The sequence below is a fragment of the Pyrus communis genome, chromosome 1, assembly GCF_041283825.1.
Source record: "Pyrus communis isolate YQ-2024b chromosome 1, ASM4128382v1, whole genome shotgun sequence".
Classification (NCBI taxonomy): Eukaryota; Viridiplantae; Streptophyta; class Magnoliopsida; order Rosales; family Rosaceae; genus Pyrus; species Pyrus communis.
The window spans coordinates 10,630,373-10,648,904 of record NC_142565.1 but is presented as its reverse complement, the minus strand read 5'-3'; the positions used below and the strand labels follow the sequence as shown (position 1 = coordinate 10,648,904).

Sequence of the window (18,532 nt, the reverse complement as noted above, 5' to 3'; positions counted from 1 at the left end):
ATCCATGGGTAAAGATGCTCTCCGTTTCCCTTATAGTCTACCTAAAAAGGTTGGCAATGTCTTTGCTTGGAGGCTAGTGTAAGAGAAGAATCTAAAAACAAAGTCATTTAGATGAAGTGCTATTTTTGTCGAATTGCTTTGGTGAATATGATCTTTATAATTAATTCACTGCGTTTCGGGTACAAACTCTCTTTTCCCCTTCTTATTAGTATAGTTTCAAATATTAATAGGCAAAATTTTATTTGGACCCAAAGTTTTTCTCTCTACACCCAACTAATATTTTCTCTCCATTAAACTTCCGAATTTGTACTTAAACAAATAAAAATAAATAAAATTGAAGTCTAATTTGGATCCTTACACCCAATAAACCCCACCACCACCACTGCACGCCTCCATTATTTCTGACGAATCCAACCTAAACTCCATCAACACTTAAATCAACAAATTAAGAGTGGAGGAGTCCCTATGTGAGGCTTAAAGCAAACTTAAGCTGCAAAAGTCGTTCTTTCTTTCAATCACCGTAAGAACTTTGGACCAAGAACATAAGAAACCTTAGGGTTTAGCGATCCCCTCAGCACCGTATGCGTACGCACTTTTTTCTTCATATATTGATTTACAAAAAGTAAATTAATACTATTATTCTCATGAAAAGTGGGAAAGAGATCCCTCCACCCAGCTCCTTTTTATTTTCCAATTAGTTAGATCCAAAGAGATCGAAAACAAGAGCATCAATAGTCGTTAGGTTATTGGGTGTAGAGATAAATGTTTCAATACTTATTTTCTGATTCTTATTTATTTAAAGGTAAATTTGAAAATTTAGTGAGAAAAATTTGTTAGTTGGGTGTATAGATAAAAAAGTTGAGTTCAGATAAAATTTCGTAACAAGCAAGGCATAATAGTCAAATGAAAATGAACCGTTAGGAAGTTTTGTGAGGGGGAGGGTACGTCTTGTACCAGACGCGAAACTTTGTTAGCATTTCATTCCAAAAACGGCTATATCGGTAATTCGATCTTTCTTTGGCGCGTAGAAGTGTAGTGAATCAATGAGTCCGATGGGCAATCCTCCTCCTAGCCTCTCTGTCATAACTAAAACCCAAATTTTAAAACTGATGACGAAGACGACGACAGCACAAACTCCTAAAAAAAAACGAGAACCCTTTCTTCTCTGGAAATTCTTGGATTTCGAAACAGGGTTTCTGACAAAGGTGAATCTTTGCCCAAACAGTGTTGTTTTTGGTAGGTTTTGTTTGGGGTTGGTGATTTGTCAGGGATGCTGAAGGCAAAGGTTGCCTTTGGGTTTTAAATTAATGTTTGGGTAATAACTGCTGGGTTTGTTTGGAGCATGTTTTTTTGGGTTTTTCACTTTTGTTTTTTGGTCAAATAGGGTTTTTCACTTTTGGTTGGTAGATTTTGTAGCTCTTTGTTTAGTAAATGTCAGATAAAGCTTAATTTGCAATTTTGCATCAATTTTGTACTTTATTTTTTATTTTTTTTGGTTCTTTGAAGGAGTTTTGATTATTTATGTAATCTTTTTGGTTTCAGTTAAAAATGATCAAAATGAAAAGAAAATACGGGTGGCTCGTTTGACAATCTTGTGATACTACTTTTTTCAATAGGGATAGAAATCATTATATGATAAGTAGTGTACAAGTTTGCAGCTAATTAAATTTGTGACTGAAACTTTGAATGAAAGGCTAGGCTGTTGATTAGTCCTTGTGGACGAAACAGAAAAACAGATGATAGTTCTCATCTTATGTTAATTGTTTATGGTCATGTGTCGTGTATTTCATGACTTTGTCAGTTTGTCCACAATACAGGATCATTTGTGTCATAAATATTCTCTTGCCGAACTATGAATGCGAACTATTGCGCATAGTTGTGTCTATGCTTTGTGAAAATCAGTTCGAAATTCAAGTATGGTTGACGGATATAATAATCAATTCTGATTACATCTTTGTTGTAATATGTGACGCTAATGTATGAGGCTAACAAACTCAAGTGTAACATTGTCTACTTAGAAATGCTGATCCAATAAGAACTATTCCGCAGGGCGATACATGGAGCTTCTGCAAGAAGAGCTTTCACCAGATGACTTCAAAGCTACTAAAACAAACTGTATAAAGTATACCAGGCAGGACTCGATACATGGAGCTTACTTCACAAATGACTTTGAATGGAAGGATTACAGTCCTGCAGTTTTCAGGTTTCTTTTTAATGTTCTTTCAATTGTGTGTTATTTTTCAAGTTAGATCTTCTCGTGTCAAGTTTCTTTGTTCATCTTATTTCAAGTGATTTAGCGTGTGCGCATATATGTCTATAGTATATGTATGCACATGCCTGTGTTGTTGCTATCTTCTTAGGACTTTGCAAAATATGTAATGAATAGATTGTTTGCAGACGTTTGCTGGAGCTTGACAGTATAATTAGTTATGATGACTACCTGCTTACAGTATGTGGAGATGACACTCTAAGGGCGGTTTCTTTACCAGGACGGTACGGTAGGGTGTATATATTGCCTGGTGACAAACGCTTAGTGATTAAAACTCTGCGGAAATCAGAAAAGCAGGTAATGAAATAAACCTCCAGTGTTATTTACCATTAATGGATGAAAAAGGTTACTAGCACAAATTTACGAGCCATATATACAAATCTGATTATATACACTTATTGCAAAACAATTCTTCTTCGTGTTTTTACATTCTGTCGAAGGATTTTGTATTTCTACAGATATCTGTATAAATTTGGAAGTTTTGATGCAAAGTTAATGGAACAAAGGAATTTCCTTTGCTTCTATATATATCTGTTTGTCAGCAGTCTAGGCATTTACTATGTTTACCTTTTCTCGTAGGTGTACCTAGAAATGCTTCCAAACTATTACCGCCATGTTAAGAAGTACGGGGCCTCACTTCTGAAAAGACTGTATGGACTTCATGTTATCAGGCCACCGGGAGGTATCAAGGTACGATCTTCTCAGTAACACAAAATTAAAGTTTACTTTATTAAATGCAATATATTGGGTATATATATATGAAATGAGAGCTACATATATAGTACTACAAATATCAGCATAGATGATGCGGAAACTGCGTCATCTTTTGGCTTCCATGACGCTGCGTCATGGAGGATGGTGTCAAAGCACTTTTATATGCAAAGTGCTAACGTAGATGAACAAATTTTATCCTACCAAATCCTCCTCTAATTAGGATTTGACATATTCAAGCTCCTTCTAATCAATAGTTACAATTTTTTTTGCAATGAGCAGGTTTACTTTGCGGTTTGCGCAAGTGTAATGCCGTCAGAACTTTGCTTATATAAGTGCTATGATCTCAAAGGCTCTTCAGTAGGTAGAGCCCGCAACAGATTACACGTCCACGACACGGCCATACTTAAGGATCTGGATTTTGATTTTTGCTTTTACCTGGATCCATTGGTCCATGCTCGGCTCTTAGCGTAAGTACCTTCGTCTAATTGTCATTTCTCAGCGCATCGGCGCATAAGCAAACTTTTATGCATAACGCTCGAGTTCAGTTTGTATTTTTTGGATGTTAGCGAATAGCACCCTCTTTTGAATTTTTTATTTTACTTAAATTAGAAGAAGCTTTGATCTCAAACTCGAATGTCATCTCCTATTTTCTTGTAACACATCACTCCTAGGCTGTCTGGAGATGTTCCGAATGAGCAGTTGTAGTTGTGTTTAATTGTTGAGGGAATGTTGCCATCGGTACGATAAAAAACAAAATCTTGTTTTTCACTACTTTTACCTATTGGATGTCTAGAGATCTTGAGAATCATGAAACTTTACTTCTCTGCTATGCATTGCAGCTGCTCTACCAATTATTTTAGCCCACAATATTGTCATTTGGCAGGTAGACCACAAACTGATATTGTTTTCTAGGCAACGTAATTTCCATGGGGACAAAAGGAGAATGACACTAGTTTGGAGTGTGCATTCACAAACTATTAATTAGGAAATGCATTCTATCACATAATTCTGTTTATTAGTAATTACAAACTCTAATTATTCATTATATGGATTTCGGCGGGTATGTTACACACAGATTTGATTGTATAGCTTATCCTGTTACGCTTTAATCTCAGAATACAAATTATTCCAAGGATGCATGGATCTGTTTGCTTCGTGACATATGAATCCCTTGTTTTGCCTTATGAACACCTTTTGCCTTCGTTTTTGTGTTATAGACAAATCAAGTATGACTGCGAGTTTTTGGAGGCCGAGGGCATCATGGATTATAGTTTATTGCTTGGTATGCACATAGATACTTCGCGTTCACGGGAAGGTGGTTCTCCTCGTTAATCATTTTCTCTCACTTAGTGTGCGTTTCATCAGATGCAGATGAGGAAATTCTTATGAGAATACAACATACACAAATATTTCTGCAGAAAACTAGTCCAAAATTTTCCTGTTATTGTCGTTGTGTCAAATATAGTGTTATAATTGCTTATTTTCTTTCATCAATTGAACATATAAATGAACTTTTACGCTTATTAAGTAAGACCCATTCAGGTGTTCAGAAAATGTGTTTGTCCTGATTCTCAAGTCTTTAATTCTCTAACATAAAGAATCCATCTATCCCTTGGCAGGTTCAATTGATGAAAGAAATTCCAGAAGTTTTGATGCCAAAAAGCAAACAGATGATACTTATGAAGACGATGAAACCTCATCAGAGTTAACTCTTGCCGATATCTGCGATCTAATTGACAGGTACTATATTGTATGTATTTCCACATTGATATCGGGACTTGAAATAAAAAGGTTTTGGTTGGTTCTGTTTGGGTTTAAAATATAGGATCAAAACGTCCCGGTTAGCATAGAACTGTGCTAGGTACTGTTTGGCATAAACATGGTTGGAAGTTTGCTAGGGTTTGTTTTTCACAACAATTATGTCAACTGACTCGTCGAAGAAGTAATGCCATCATTGACGCTATATGCTGGAGAGATAATTCCAGTCATTTCCTAATCCATTTCATTTTTATCATTCTATCGTTTATATTCCACCTAATATTGGCTAAGCCTTGACAAACTAGTATCCTAGCGGTTTTTATTGGATGCGGAAGAAAGCAAAGGCAGATGGCACGAGACTTTCCAATTCAAATCTTGTCATTCTTAAAAATCTGTAGTAAGTTCTAATTGCTTTGGCATTCAGGACGAACCGCTGTACCACTTTGTTACTAATCTGTCAAGGCTTAAACCCTGACTGTAGTAAGTAGGAATGTAAATGAAAGTGCCTTTACAATTGAGGTAAAAGTTTAACGAACAAAACCTAACAAAATCTCAACCATATTTTATATCCAAATCGTATCTGTTGATTACTTCTCTGCTTTATGCTCTTCTTTGACTCTTGATCCTTATTCTTCTGCTGCAGGCCTGGTTTTAAATTTGGCGACAGACTGCCAGCACGCGCTGTCCGAGCCTTCAATAATGAAATGGAGAGTAAATCATATAGGTCCAGCAGATCACAGGAATGCTTCAATGTTCTTTTGTTCTTTGGAATAATAGACTTCTGTCAGAATTACAATATGAAGAAACGCATTGAGCATGCTTTCAAGGCAATCAAATATGACTCTAAGTCCATCAATACTGTGAACCCCAAAGCCTATTCTTCTCGCTTTCAAGAGTTTCTGAGCGAAGTGTTTCTGCCCGAAGAGTCGGATGACTTTGATCTCAACTAGCAGGTTCCTTCTGCTCCTTCAAAATCTGACCTTTAAATAGAGATTCATGTTACTGTTAGGCTTGAACAAAATAAGAAATAAAAAACTAGGAGAGATTCATGTAAGGCCTGCTCAGGTCACATTGAGCCATGCTTTCGATTAATGCAGATGGTCTATTTTTGGGGCAGTAACTCAAACGTGACAATCTCTAAGGCTTAGCTAGGATTAGATTGGATTAATATTTGAAGGTAGGTCATGTCACTCATGAAGAAGACTTATTCCTTCTAAGCTACGTTATCAACACCTTATAACTGATTTTCTCGAATCCCCTTCAAAATGAAAAATCGTTCACCTTTACTTTCATTTCTTACTTCGTCAGCACCAATTGAGCTCTAAATGTGCAGTGTAACAATGAAGGGTTTCTGTTCTTGACACCATTAGGGATGTGATGAGCACCTTAAGTTTAACATAACTCTAAATAAGTTTCCGACAGGGACTCATCCACAAAAATTAGTTGAAGAATGCGCTACGTTGATCATTTTAGACAGCCTAGTGAAGGGGGATGCTTCTGATCAACACCAAGAACACTATTGCTCATGTCAGATATCTCAGAACCCGAAAGTCGCAATTCGTGCATGTTGTAGAAAATATAGATTACTGCATTGCTAGGATTGTGAATTAGTGAAGTAATGGTAATGTTTCTAAAGATAAAAAAAAATTGAAGATAGTTGCTAAGAGGTAAGTGCATCCCATTGCATGCACAAGTTGTTCTGAATAGCCGATTCTTGCTATAACCAATTTCAGAGTATGAAAAGAAAAATTATAAGTTCTTTTTGGGTTGTAAAAACACTTGTGTACCTTTCAGAAAGCATTTTAACATGCTTCAAATAAAGTGTTCTCTGTAAAAGCGCTTATGAGTAAAGATGTTAGACGGACTCTAACGTACTGAATTCTTCGAAACGAACTGGTTTCTATCTGAGAACGTACATGATGAACTCTTATACCAGGCCCAGTTTCCCAATAATACCTATACAATGCCCGGCCTAACAATTGGCCAAGCTCAAATTGGTATCCTCAAAATCACAGTAAATCCAAATATCCAATCTTGGAAGCACCCAAAAAGTATGAGAAGTACAATGTCAAGGTACAGGATACGAAAACCACGAATGAAATTCCCATGTTACTCTACCGTTTGAGGCTTAATCATTGCCCATGTTGGTAACAAAACCAGAAATTGGATTTTGTATAAGTTCATCAAAAGCAAAGCCCCCTTTGGACCACGTCCTGTCTAGAACAATACCAAACCACACAAGTGGTCCAGTCGTTATTTTCTGTGGTCCTGTTGTGGAGGTCAATTGATATGAAAGCTCTTGATGAGAAGGAGATGCGGTAGATTTAATGTTGTAGTTGGCTCAATAGTAAGAGTACGCATTAAACCGAACAATTTCAATAATAATGAACAATTTAATTCGGTTTTGATTATTAAAAGGACAAATAGTTTTTAAAAATTACGTTAAGGATTTAGACTTAGAAAAAGTGATTTGCTTTGGTTCGTTTTCACCCCAATGAATTTAGTTAAAATCTTAATTAGTTGGTTCGATTGTAACTTTGAATGTCAAACCTATCCAAATCCACCCCTACTCAACCGTTAAAACATCGACCTTTTGGATAAAGTATGGTTATCTGACAATTGAATTGACTCTAAACCTCGAATTTCCATTCAACAAGCAAAGCATTCGAGTAGAAGAAAATAAAAGGTAGGAAAAAGAAATCGAAAAATCAGAACCAAACCACATCTAGGAGATGACAGACACTTGTTGCCTGCAGACAAAAAGCACATAGACAAGACAACAGAGGAATAACGATGCAACAGCCTATTGCATGATAGGGCAAGGACCACAATTCTGGGCCTTCCTTCTTCTGACTGACTGGTCCAGTGGTCCTGGTGTTTGTGGTTCGTCTCTGTCAGAAAGCTCCAGATTGCCCATGTGTGGACAATCATGCTTCTCAAGTGACTAATTGAACAGACTGATTAAATTGGCTTAAGACAACAAACAGGTGACCTTCCCTGGCCTAGGATTCCATTCCTGACTCTAAATTGTCCTTATGGGGTTGGTTGGTTAAATATCAAAGTTCTGCAGCTTCCGCTAGTCTTCGAGAAAAAATTATCTGTATCGTATGAATCTTTTTCTACATCATATGAGTAATTTTGCGAAAAGAAAGATAGAGATTTGTATGGTAAATCAAATCAGATATCTAGAAAGCTATGATTAATATTTGTATTTATAGATGTAGGGCGCATGAAAGCAGAAAAGGCCAATATCATCATGTTAATATCTTGTCATTTCTCTCTTTGAAAGGTCGAGATCTTCCGTTATCTCCTCGTGTGAGTGTAAAGTTTGAAAAATGGACTAACAATATCATTATAGGCTTTGATCTTGCTCCACAACGGTCCACAAGATAAAAATTATGATGTTTATGGGAGTTTTTATTTTTTATTTTTTATTATTTATGATGGGTTGAGCGCACTATATAATACAATGACATTTTAATTTCAATAATATGCATCACGTTCAACTCTTTGTACCTGTTAACTGTTACAAAATGCACTTCTAGAATGTCGAAATTCTTAACCAATTCTATAAAACCTAAAATATTTACCGAAAAATTGTAGTTGACACATGTAATTAATGTACTAAGCTTGAAGTCATAGGACTGAATTACGAAGGTCAAATAGTAGTAATTCTCACTGAAAAATGAAAAAGATAAAAAACTTATTTTTAGCGACGCTCCCTAGAACTCAATTTTGATTTCATTTTGCCTATTATAACTTAAAATCCACAACTTTACTTTCTGAAGCTTAAATTCGTTCTACTTTATCACTTTTCTGTTTCTTCTATCAAACAACTGTTAAAGTTGCGAACGTGGTGGGTAAAATGTAATATCATAAGCTTATTTTTTAGCTACGTCTCATGAAACTCGATCTTGTTCCCACTTTGCTCCTGGAACTCGATTTTGATCTCACTTTGCCCCTCTAAAACTCAAAAGTCATCATTTTATAAATATCCACTATGAATTGTTGATCTCTCCACTATGAATTTGATTATAAAGCTTTACTATGTGTTAACATTTAACAGTTAGAAAATAATAAGTTTAGAGGAAGAAATTAAGGATTAAATTTTTTTTGGTTTGCAGAGATCTGGAAAAAAAATAAAAAAGAAATTGATTAGCTTGGTGCATCCAAATCAGGCCCACGTAACAGAATTTGCTTCAATTCTACAAATAGCAAATAAATCTTAGAAAAAGTGTGAGGCAGAAGTTCAAACTAGTCTGAGTACGAAACTTTTTTTAGGAACTTTAACGAAAAACTCCTGATATTGTTCAATTTAACGAAAAACCATATTTTTACACTAAAAAGTCAATCATGGTACTATTCATTTTACCCTTTATTTTGTCTTTATTGTTAAAACTCAAAGTTTTCAAGTTTTTTCATTAGTTTTCCTTTTTTTTTTCTTTTCACATATCCACATCAGCACATTTGATGGATTTTTAATTGAATTAACATAATGAAGGTAATGTGGTGCAAATTTTGAGTTTCACAAATTAAATGACGAGTATTGAGTTTCAGAAGCCAAGGTGAGATTAAAAGTGAGTTCTAGAGTGCAAAGTGGTATTAAAAAAAAATGAATTTGACAAAAGAAAGGGAAATATGGAAAAGTGAAGCAAATTTTGTATTTTAAATAAAGGGATAATTTTGAATTATAGGAGGCAAAATGAAATCAAAATCAGTTAAGAAAAAAAGAAAACATACTCAAGCGGTAGAAATTTACACATAAAGGAAAAATAAAACATACTCTTGTTCTTTTTTTTTTTAATTTATTTATTTAGAATACATCAACATATTTACTGTAACATCCCATATCGTCCAGGGGAGTGGATCATGTAAGCCTTATATATATATTCCCATATCTACCTAGCATGAGTCCTTTTGGGAGCTCACTGGCTTCAGGTTCCATTGGAACTCCGAAGTTAAGCGAGTAGCATTCGAGAGCAATCCCATGATAGGTGACCCACTGGGAAGTTCTTGTGTGAGTTTCCAAAAACACAACCGTGAGGGCGTGGTCGAGACCCAAAGTTGATAATATCGTGCTACGGTGGAGTCGAATGGGGGATATGGTTAGGGCTCGGGCCGGGGTGTGACATTTACATTAGAAGAATGGGGAGTTTGGCTAAGTTTTTTTTTTAATACATCAATATTTTTACACTAAGAGAATTTTTTAATACATCGATATTTTTACACTAGGAGAAGGGGAGTTTGACTAAGTTTTTTTTAGTACATTGATATTTTTACACTATGAGAAGGGGAGTTCGGCTAAGCCACCAAATGGATAATCTAATTTGGTATCGAATTCACCATCTACGAGATTTGAACCTAATACCTTTTATTTTTAAATAAAAAATGATACCACCACATAATAGTATTAGGGTATTCTTGTTCGTTTTAACTTAAAAGAGGAGGAAAAAAAAGCAAGAACAGATGACTGTGACTGTGAGGAGCTAAGTGGGCCCAATTTTTGGAGGTCACTGTCCCAATTCCTTTGGCATATTATGGCTGAGGTGGATAAACTTCGGGGTAAATCTGAGGACAAAAAAATAGGAAAAAAAAAAAAAAAAATAGAGAAATAGATTCCAAAAATATGTAGGACAGGTCACAGAAGAGAGCAGAACAACCTCGACTCTTTAGCTTTTGAAGAAAACGAGAGTGAAAGAAGCAACCTTGTAATCTTGAAGCTCCCAAAAAAAAGCAGAAAACAAAAACAAACACAAAAACGTGGGTCAGCAAGAAAGCACAGGTTGAAATTTGAATTTAGAGAGAGAGAGAGAGATGGAGAGAGAGGAAAAAGGTGCGGAAAGTGAAAGGAAAAAGGAAGGGGGAGTGATGGTGAAAAAGTTGAAACGGGTTGTGTTGGTGAGGAAAAGAGGAGGGCTTTCCTCCAGTACGCCACCACCCATTTGGAGGCTCGACGATTTCTCTTCTCAGAGTCGCAGAAAACCCACCTCAGAATTCCTCATCCCTCACTCCGCAGCGTCACTCTCTGCCAGAAAGCTCTGTTCCTCCGTCTGGGAAATTGAGCAAATGAGCAAGGCCGGCGGTCGGCTCCGCCGCAAGCAGCAGAGGAGAAATGGGATTGGGATTTCCAGGCCTCTGGTGGAGGTTGAGAGTCCTGCTGGCTCACTTCGTGACCAGGTGTGTGTAATTTGTATTTATTTTTTGGTCGAATGCTTAGTTATACTTTGTTTTATGAAGCCTGTTGCAGAAATGGAATGTTTCTTCAAGTTGGGATTTCTTGCTATGCTGAAAATTAGTCTAAAGATTGTATCTTTTTTTGCTTCTATGACACATTAAAGACATACAATTATGTAGATGTGAGTTATGTCAGTTGGTTATAGAGATGTGAGTTATGTCAGTTGGTTATAGAGATGTGAGTTATGTCAGTTGGTTAAGCCACTACGTCGACCCCTGCCATCCAAGTTCGGAGCTTCCGTAGATTAGTCTTGTCAAAAAAAAAAACAACAAGAACAACAAAAGTGAGAGGCATTCTACTTGGCTTATATTTTTGCAGTTCTGCTGCAAATATGATTTAGAATTTCCTTTTATCCGGAAAAGTTTGAGTTGTTGATTCTTAAATGTCAAAGTTAATGTGTTTGAGTTGTTGATTATGCAGCATTAACATTAGGGGAAAATTGTAAAGTTGGGAAGAATTTCTCGTCACTGTGTATGATTTGATAGTTGTGATCTTATTTCTACTGCTCCGAAATTTCAAAAACATATGAAATTGCGTTCATCTGTGTGTTTTAATTGAGTACTGATCCTTGACCTTTCTGATTCCAGCCAGCAAGTGCAAGAAGCTTGAGAAGGCTTGTATCAGCACTGTCGATACAGCACCATCAATCAGTTGAGAGCAATGGTTGTGCCCTCCAACCCCGATCTCCTGCTACTTGTAGCTCATTGGAGGTGAGTAATTATGTCCCTCTTCTCCTGAATATAAAAAATGCCCTCCCTTTGAAGATTAGGAAGTCGCCCATCCTTCCTTTATTAACACAATAATCAGAACGGCTGATCCATTAGATAGTCTGTGAGTGATTACTTTAAGGGTGAAGTCAATTGATAAGTAGACAACAATGTAAAGTAATACGCGTCTGAAAAAATTCATTCAAGTGTAGATTCCATGCTGTATAAAAATGTTTTCAAATGACGATATCCAAGAAAGAACTTTGGGGTATCAAGTATAATTTATATAAACAATATCTACAATTGAGAGATAGGAGGCATGAATTGAAAAGAAGTTTAATGCCTAAAAAAAGAGTATCGTAATTATTCATTTTGGAATAGTAAATAGTTACACACATTGTAGAATCAATGTTACCCAAGATCAGAGACTGATGGATTTGGACACCCTTTGGTTTTCAATTTTTTGTAGGTGGCACCTTATAAGGGAAGGATGGGCGAATCAAGTCGTAGTTTTAAAACATCCACAGAATTACTCAAAGTACTAAATCGTATCTGGACTCTTGAAGAGCAACATGCATCTAATATATCATTGGTAAAAACTTTGAAAGTGGAACTAGATCATTCTCATGCAAGAATTGAAGAGTTGTTGCATGAGAAGCAATCGGATAGGCAAGAAATGGATGACTTGATGAAGCATGTTACAGAAAATAAACTTGTTTGGAAGAATAAGGACCAAGACCGAATCAAAGCAACTGTCCAATTGCTCAGGGATGAGCTAGAAGGTGAGAGGAAGTTGAGAAAGCATTCAGAAAGCCTGCATAGGAAGCTAGCTAGAGAGCTCTCTGAAGTGAAATCTTCTTTCTCTAATGCTCTGAGAGAGCTTGAAAGGGAGAGAAAAGCGCGTATCCTATTAGAAAACTTGTGCGATGAGTTTGCCAATGGAATAAAAGAGTATGAACAAGAGGTGCGATCCCTGAAGCAAAAGCCCGAGAAGGATCACAGTGGTATGACCAGCTCAGACAGATTAATTCTCCATCTTTCGGAAGCATGGCTTGATGAACGGATGCAAATGAAGATACCAGAAGCTCAGAGTGACCTTGCAGAGAGGAATACAATTGTGGACAAGTTAGGTTTTGATATAGAAACCTTTCTTCAGGCTAAACGATCTGTTGAGTCAAAGAAAAATGGTAAATTATCCCCAGAGGAGCTGAAGGGAAATTGCTCACGCCGGCAGTCATTAGAGTCCCTTCCATTGAATGAAGCTACAAGTGCACCACAGCATGTAGCTGACGAAGATACTACCGACAATGATTCACACCCTTTAGAAGCAGGCAAGAGTGCCAGTGGAAAACAAATCAAGCGCAGCTCTAGACAGCGAAAAAAAAATGTTGCAGAAGGCCAATATGAAGGAATGGTGAGATCTTATTCTGTGAGGGAGAAGCTATCAAAGGAGAACACTAAGGCTAATAGCTTGTCTGGTTTGCAAGGGCAGTATGAAGAACGTATGGCCAGAAGCATGTCCTATAATGCAAACAGAAGCGAGTCTGCAGATAGGGAACATGGTGAAATCACTGAAGTGGGAGCAGAAAATCAGGCTCTGATTGAGAATCTTGAAGAATCTGAGTACTGTGATTTAATCACAGGTCTACAAGAAATACAAAGTAAACGGCTTAGGGCACGTGGAATGAAATCCAGTCATCCTGAAAGTAACCGCAGGGTGGAAGCTTGTGTTCAGCCTGTGTATACAGGTAATGCTAGTCCAGTACAGCAATGGATGTCAAAACTAGGAACCCCAGATTTTGGAAAATCTCAATCTTCTTTGGAATGGCCTCCGGGACTTGACGAAAATACCTTGATGGCAAAACTACTAGAAGCCAGGTTGGAAGCAAAGCGCTCTCGCATGAAAACTTCCAAGGGGCCTCTCTAGTTTCTCATGGTAAGCTGATAACAGGAAGAATAGCTGATCTTTGAATTGAGGCCAGAATCTTTGTAAACTGAATTTCTTGTGCAAATGCCAAAATGCAGTACACTTGTACATGAGAAGTGTTTTTTCTGTTTACCTTGTTATAAATACCTAGTTCTCATCCAAATCTCCACTTACCATCAGTAAACCTCTCAAATAATTCAGTAACGATCTATGATTTTTTAAAAACTTTCTTGAATCTCAATCCAATCATCTAAAATAAAAAAATGGACTTGAAATTATTCTTGTTTTTCTTTGGCTATGGATACCGGAACCAACTGAACCTCTTTGACCCCTTCTGGGATCAAATGGAACTCTATTGGAGCATCTCTACTAGTTGGTAGAGGGCAATGACAATTGAGAGCAAGGACAATAAAATTGCTCTTACTTTTCACTCTAAATACTATTTGTCTTTGTGCAAGTCCACCAGTTTGGAAGGAGGAATGACAAGGGTAAGGACGATTACTATTTACAAATATATTTTTTATTTATGTTTTTAATATATAGTTGGGTATTTGTATAAAAAAAAAAATCGGTAGGTTTTTTGGAATTTTTATAGTAATTATTTGAATTTTTTACTGTTAGAATAATCTTAACCGTTGATTTTCATAATCATAAACTGTTAGAGGTCAACATTCTGCCACGTGTCAGCTGACCACAAAAGGACAATTTTTGTTTTTCGTTGGAAAATCAACGGTCTGAACCGTTGGAAATCCAACAGTGCCATTTCATCAGGAAAGCCATTTGGCTCATCTGTTCATCTTGTGGGTGGGACCCACGGATGTTTGCTGGTGCAATTGGATTGGGTGGTGCCTGCCTTACAATGATAGGGCCAATTACCTTCTCATTTTTTCACCGATAAAGCAAGTTTTTTGTGGGCAAGAAGGGCAATTGGGAATTGGAAATTATTGGACATGCTCTTAAGAACGATCAAGAATATATATAAGATGAACATATCAAACGTAAATCAAGAGGTCACAAACACAAAATAAAATACTACAACTTTACAATTACAATCACATACGAATAAATACAATTCCTCAACCACAAAGGTCCCACATTCAATTAACAAGAAAGATAACACTCACGATGACTAAACATTACAAGTTGTAGAATTTATTCTAAAGGCACCATAAAGAAAAGATTGACTGCATCACCCTTTGATAATCTTGCAATTGTTGGTTAAGAAGCATTACCATGAGTCACCTTCAATATATACCGAGCTTCTTCCTTATATTCTTTTGTCATGCACACAATCCACACAAGAAACACAAAAACCATCACCTCAACGCTTAACAACAGTCACCACTCAAATACATCAATTTGAATCGAAAGCAATAAACACTAGACAGAGGGAGAGCGACTTTTATAAATAAAAAAATAAAAAAAAAAGAAAAAAAAAAGATTTTTCTAACTAGAGGGACAAAAAAATTAACCCCAACCAAAGCGTAAAAGATGGTTAGGAAATGAGAGACACAGGGAGGGGAACAAAGGGAATATACCCCAAGTTCAGAGGCAACGGTCGGCAACAAAGAGCTTTTTCTCATTAGCGGCTGGGGTTTTAAACCAACTGAACTCTAAATCAAGATTCTTCGGTGCCGAAGCCGTGTCATGTTACTTGTCCACCCAAGAAATATGCAAGGCTCTAAAAGGACCTCCTGTATTTAGGTGCATAAATATGCACTCGTATAGGAATTAAATGCAGGAAATCACTTGCAAGTGTATTGGGTGACGGGTGTCACTACTAATCGTTCTCAATCAGCAATATCCCACAATCAGAGCATGGAGTCCTCTTTAATAAACCGATTAAAAAAGCTAGAAGAGGAGATTTTCCATCTTCCTTCTAGATATAAAAAAAAAAAAAGAGCGACTACTGAATTGAAGTAAAAGAAACTTTGAACCAAGCTTCGATTCAACCGGAATATAATTGCTTGCTCGAAGTGGATCATGGGATCTTTGAGTTTCTTCTAGAGAAAATTGATAAATACACATATTTTTCTTCTCTTATACATCGTTGCTAATTATTGTATGTTGTTTTTATTTGATTTGTTCAATCCGATAACCAAAATAAAAAGAAGTGTGTAAAAAGAAAAAAGAAATCGTATGTGAAGATCACCCCTCGCCTAAGTGAATGCCGAGCTTCATGTAAGTACCAAATTAAGGGTTGATTCATGATTGTGATGGCCACGAGGAGACAATTGGCAGCACCACCGCTGAGATATGCATGATTTTCTAAGCTCTTCAAATGAAAATAATTAGGTTTGCTCAGTTGCTTTTGACAATGTAAAGAGGTATAATTTAATCCACCAAATGGTACTTAATCTCAATTAGAATCCAAAACCCAAAAGCAGACCAGAATCTTAGGTAGTTGCTGACTACAACATCAACCATCCCTTCCCAAATGAGTGGATTGAAATATTTAAAATTGTTTCTAACTTGCCAACAATAGTTAAACAACACAAACAAAACATTTTGTTAGATTTTCACTTCATATGGGCTAAGTTTGGTATTTGTTGGGCAGATTTTCAACTATATGTGTCATTCGAAGTTTTGCTAATTAGGTATATAAATAGCGAGTGATATGGCTTAGCGAGCGTTATCTCATCTGTCAATTCGCCTATCAACGATGGGATATAATTTAGTATATACTCAATTATTCGGGATATGCCGTTTTTAGTGGGCATTGTCTCGTCTAGCGAGTGATGTGATCTCGTAGATTGTTGCATCTATCGTCTTTTGCGGAAAATTTGTATTGGGGATCTTATGCTTGTGGTAGCCATATAGAGGTTTAATCAATTTGTTAGTTTGTGCAAATTACCTCCAAATCTATGTACTGGTCACTAGAGCAAATGTACCTTGGTAACAATCGTTGTAGTCGCTTTTTGTTGGTAATGAAATCACTATCACTTCTTATAAAAAAAATAAAAAAAAAGTATATAATTACATTCAGTCTTATATTTATAAGTTTTTTCCGCAATATTTGATTTGTATGATGGCAATAGGACTTGCATAGGGTCCTCTTTTTATACTTTTTCATCTCTCCAAAAATTTAAAATAAATAAAAGATTGGGGATAAGTTCGACCCCCATTTCATGCAACTAAGATTAGTGTGGAGTGCATAGAAATATATAAATTATTTTGCATGATCCAACATTTCTTGGTACCTTTTAAGGGTCCAATTAATTTTGGAACTTTGGAACTTGGTAGTAAGTGTGACTGGACACCTCTGTGTGTATAGTTTCGTCTCATAAATTATTGGTTCGTATTGCTAAAACAATGACAAAATCGAACCGAATCGGGGATCTAAAATTCATAAAATTATGTTCCTACTATGTTTTGTCTATTAAAAGATAGGGACTACACTGAAACGTCTTTCTTTTTTATTATCCAGTAACTTAATAAAGCCTATAAACAAATCATAATTGTGCAAAAGCATAACATTTTTTCTTTTAAATTTCCGTATGTAGTGGACCACTATGGAAAAGCAGCTAGCATAAGAATCAACTTTGTGATCGATGATGGTTGAAGCAGTAACATATATCCTTCATGGAGATGTAGCAACTCTCGTGTCAACTGGCAAACATGTAAGGTTATGTTTGAGCTAGAGTTTTTCACGTTCTTATGAATTGATGCAAAGTTATAAAGTAATGGATCCTAAAATGTGAGAGGGATTTGTAGACGACACATTTTAAGTATGGATTAGCGAATGCCTCTTATATATGCATGTGTATTGCTCATGCATGATTTTTCTAATCTCTTATATGTTACATTTTGTAGCCATTCCATAATATATTGATATCAGTCTCTTGAAACTTGGAAAACCCTCATCCAAACATAGTTAAGAGAACGGTTAGGTACAACAAAATTCTACTTTTTGTTTAGAGTAAAATTGTCATTTCATGTTGATATAATACGGCGGTTTAGTGGTTGGATGGATCTTCATGAATTTCATATCGTTTGTTTGAAAAAAGAGAGAAAAATGATTCAATTAAATTTCCATTGCTAGTGAATATAATTTGGTGAAAAATAATTTGTCTTGATAGGATTTTCTTCATAGATATTGCTTTTTTTGGTGGATTAATTTTCCTGCTGCGCCTCAAGTTCAAACTTTCTCTCTAGAAGTATTTTAGAGGCTTGTATTAAAAAAATGATGATCATATTCCTTATAGTAAGTTTACGAATTAGATTGATATTGGAAAAAGAAATTAAAAGAAAATAAAAAGACCGTTCTTATTTGTCAATAACATCACCGTTCTCAATTTTCTGTTTTTTATACAAATCATATGAAGAGAGGGGAGAGTGCAATGCTTATAATCAACTATCTTACAAGTCTCTTGCTTCTGAATGTCTATATTTCTTATTTTTGTACCAAAATTCACTAGTTTACGAAAGAAATTATATGAAAGTACAAAAAAAAAAAAATCTAAAAAAAGGGGACAATTGGTGGAAGTCATGATTATCTACCTCTTCCAAACTCATAGAGGCTATGAGGAATTTCTTCCTACCCATGGTCAGGGTCAAGCAGACTCACCAGCTCGGAGTATCGAACCTGGAACCCTCCACATTTTTTTTGGAGAGCTTAGTCCGGTGTACTTACCATTGGGCCACTTGGTGTGGTTTTGAAAGCACTAATTTAGAAAAGTCTCATTACATTTTTGCTTTTGGCATCAGTTTGTATTGGAACGACTACAACTTAATGTTACAAACGTTTAATAATTACCGAGGTCTTTTGTGATAAAACTCCACACCTGATGAATTGTCAGACAATAATTATCAAATTGAGGATATTATCAGTATTATTAAAAGTGACCATTTGACCCATCTCTCTGATAATTCAACAAAAGGAACATTTTACAGACGTTTAATAATTACTAACATTTGCCTAC

The 18,532-nt window shown here is 36.0% G+C and overlaps 2 protein-coding genes across 2 annotated transcripts; both read left to right on the top strand.

The window, feature by feature from the left end:
* The first annotated feature begins 1,005 nt into the window (after positions 1–1,005).
* On the top strand, positions 1,006–6,299 carry LOC137719793 (putative phosphatidylinositol 4-phosphate 5-kinase 11). The gene is made up of 8 exons (XM_068458812.2): positions 1,006–1,205; positions 2,050–2,203; positions 2,398–2,566; positions 2,849–2,959; positions 3,263–3,450; positions 4,201–4,298; positions 4,603–4,723; positions 5,385–6,299. Exons 2-8 carry the CDS (start codon positions 2,058–2,060, stop codon positions 5,689–5,691), a joined length of 1,140 nt encoding a protein of 379 aa, XP_068314913.2. The 5' UTR covers positions 1,006–1,205; positions 2,050–2,057; the 3' UTR covers positions 5,692–6,299.
* Positions 6,300–10,205: 3,906 nt separating this feature from the next.
* On the top strand, positions 10,206–13,773 carry LOC137721377 (myosin heavy chain-like protein). Its single transcript, XM_068460471.2, has 3 exons — positions 10,206–10,918; positions 11,564–11,686; positions 12,153–13,773. The coding sequence occupies exons 1-3, from the start codon at positions 10,556–10,558 to the stop codon at positions 13,608–13,610; spliced, it is 1,944 nt and encodes a 647-aa protein (XP_068316572.2). The 5' UTR covers positions 10,206–10,555; the 3' UTR covers positions 13,611–13,773.
* Positions 13,774–18,532: the final 4,759 nt, after the last annotated feature.

Coding starts and splice junctions, on each gene's coding strand:
- LOC137719793 (XM_068458812.2), top strand. CDS start 2,058: ATGGAGCTTCTGCAAGAAGAGCTTTCACCAGATGACTTCAAAGCTACT. Junction 2,204..2,397: donor TACAGTCCTGCAGTTTTCAG/GTTTCTTTTTAA, acceptor GATTGTTTGCAG/ACGTTTGCTGGAGCTTGACA. Junction 3,451..4,200: donor GTCCATGCTCGGCTCTTAGC/GTAAGTACCTTC, acceptor TTTGTGTTATAG/ACAAATCAAGTATGACTGCG.
- LOC137721377 (XM_068460471.2), top strand. CDS start 10,556: ATGGAGAGAGAGGAAAAAGGTGCGGAAAGTGAAAGGAAAAAGGAAGGG. Junction 10,919..11,563: donor CTGGCTCACTTCGTGACCAG/GTGTGTGTAATT, acceptor TTCTGATTCCAG/CCAGCAAGTGCAAGAAGCTT. Junction 11,687..12,152: donor CTACTTGTAGCTCATTGGAG/GTGAGTAATTAT, acceptor AATTTTTTGTAG/GTGGCACCTTATAAGGGAAG.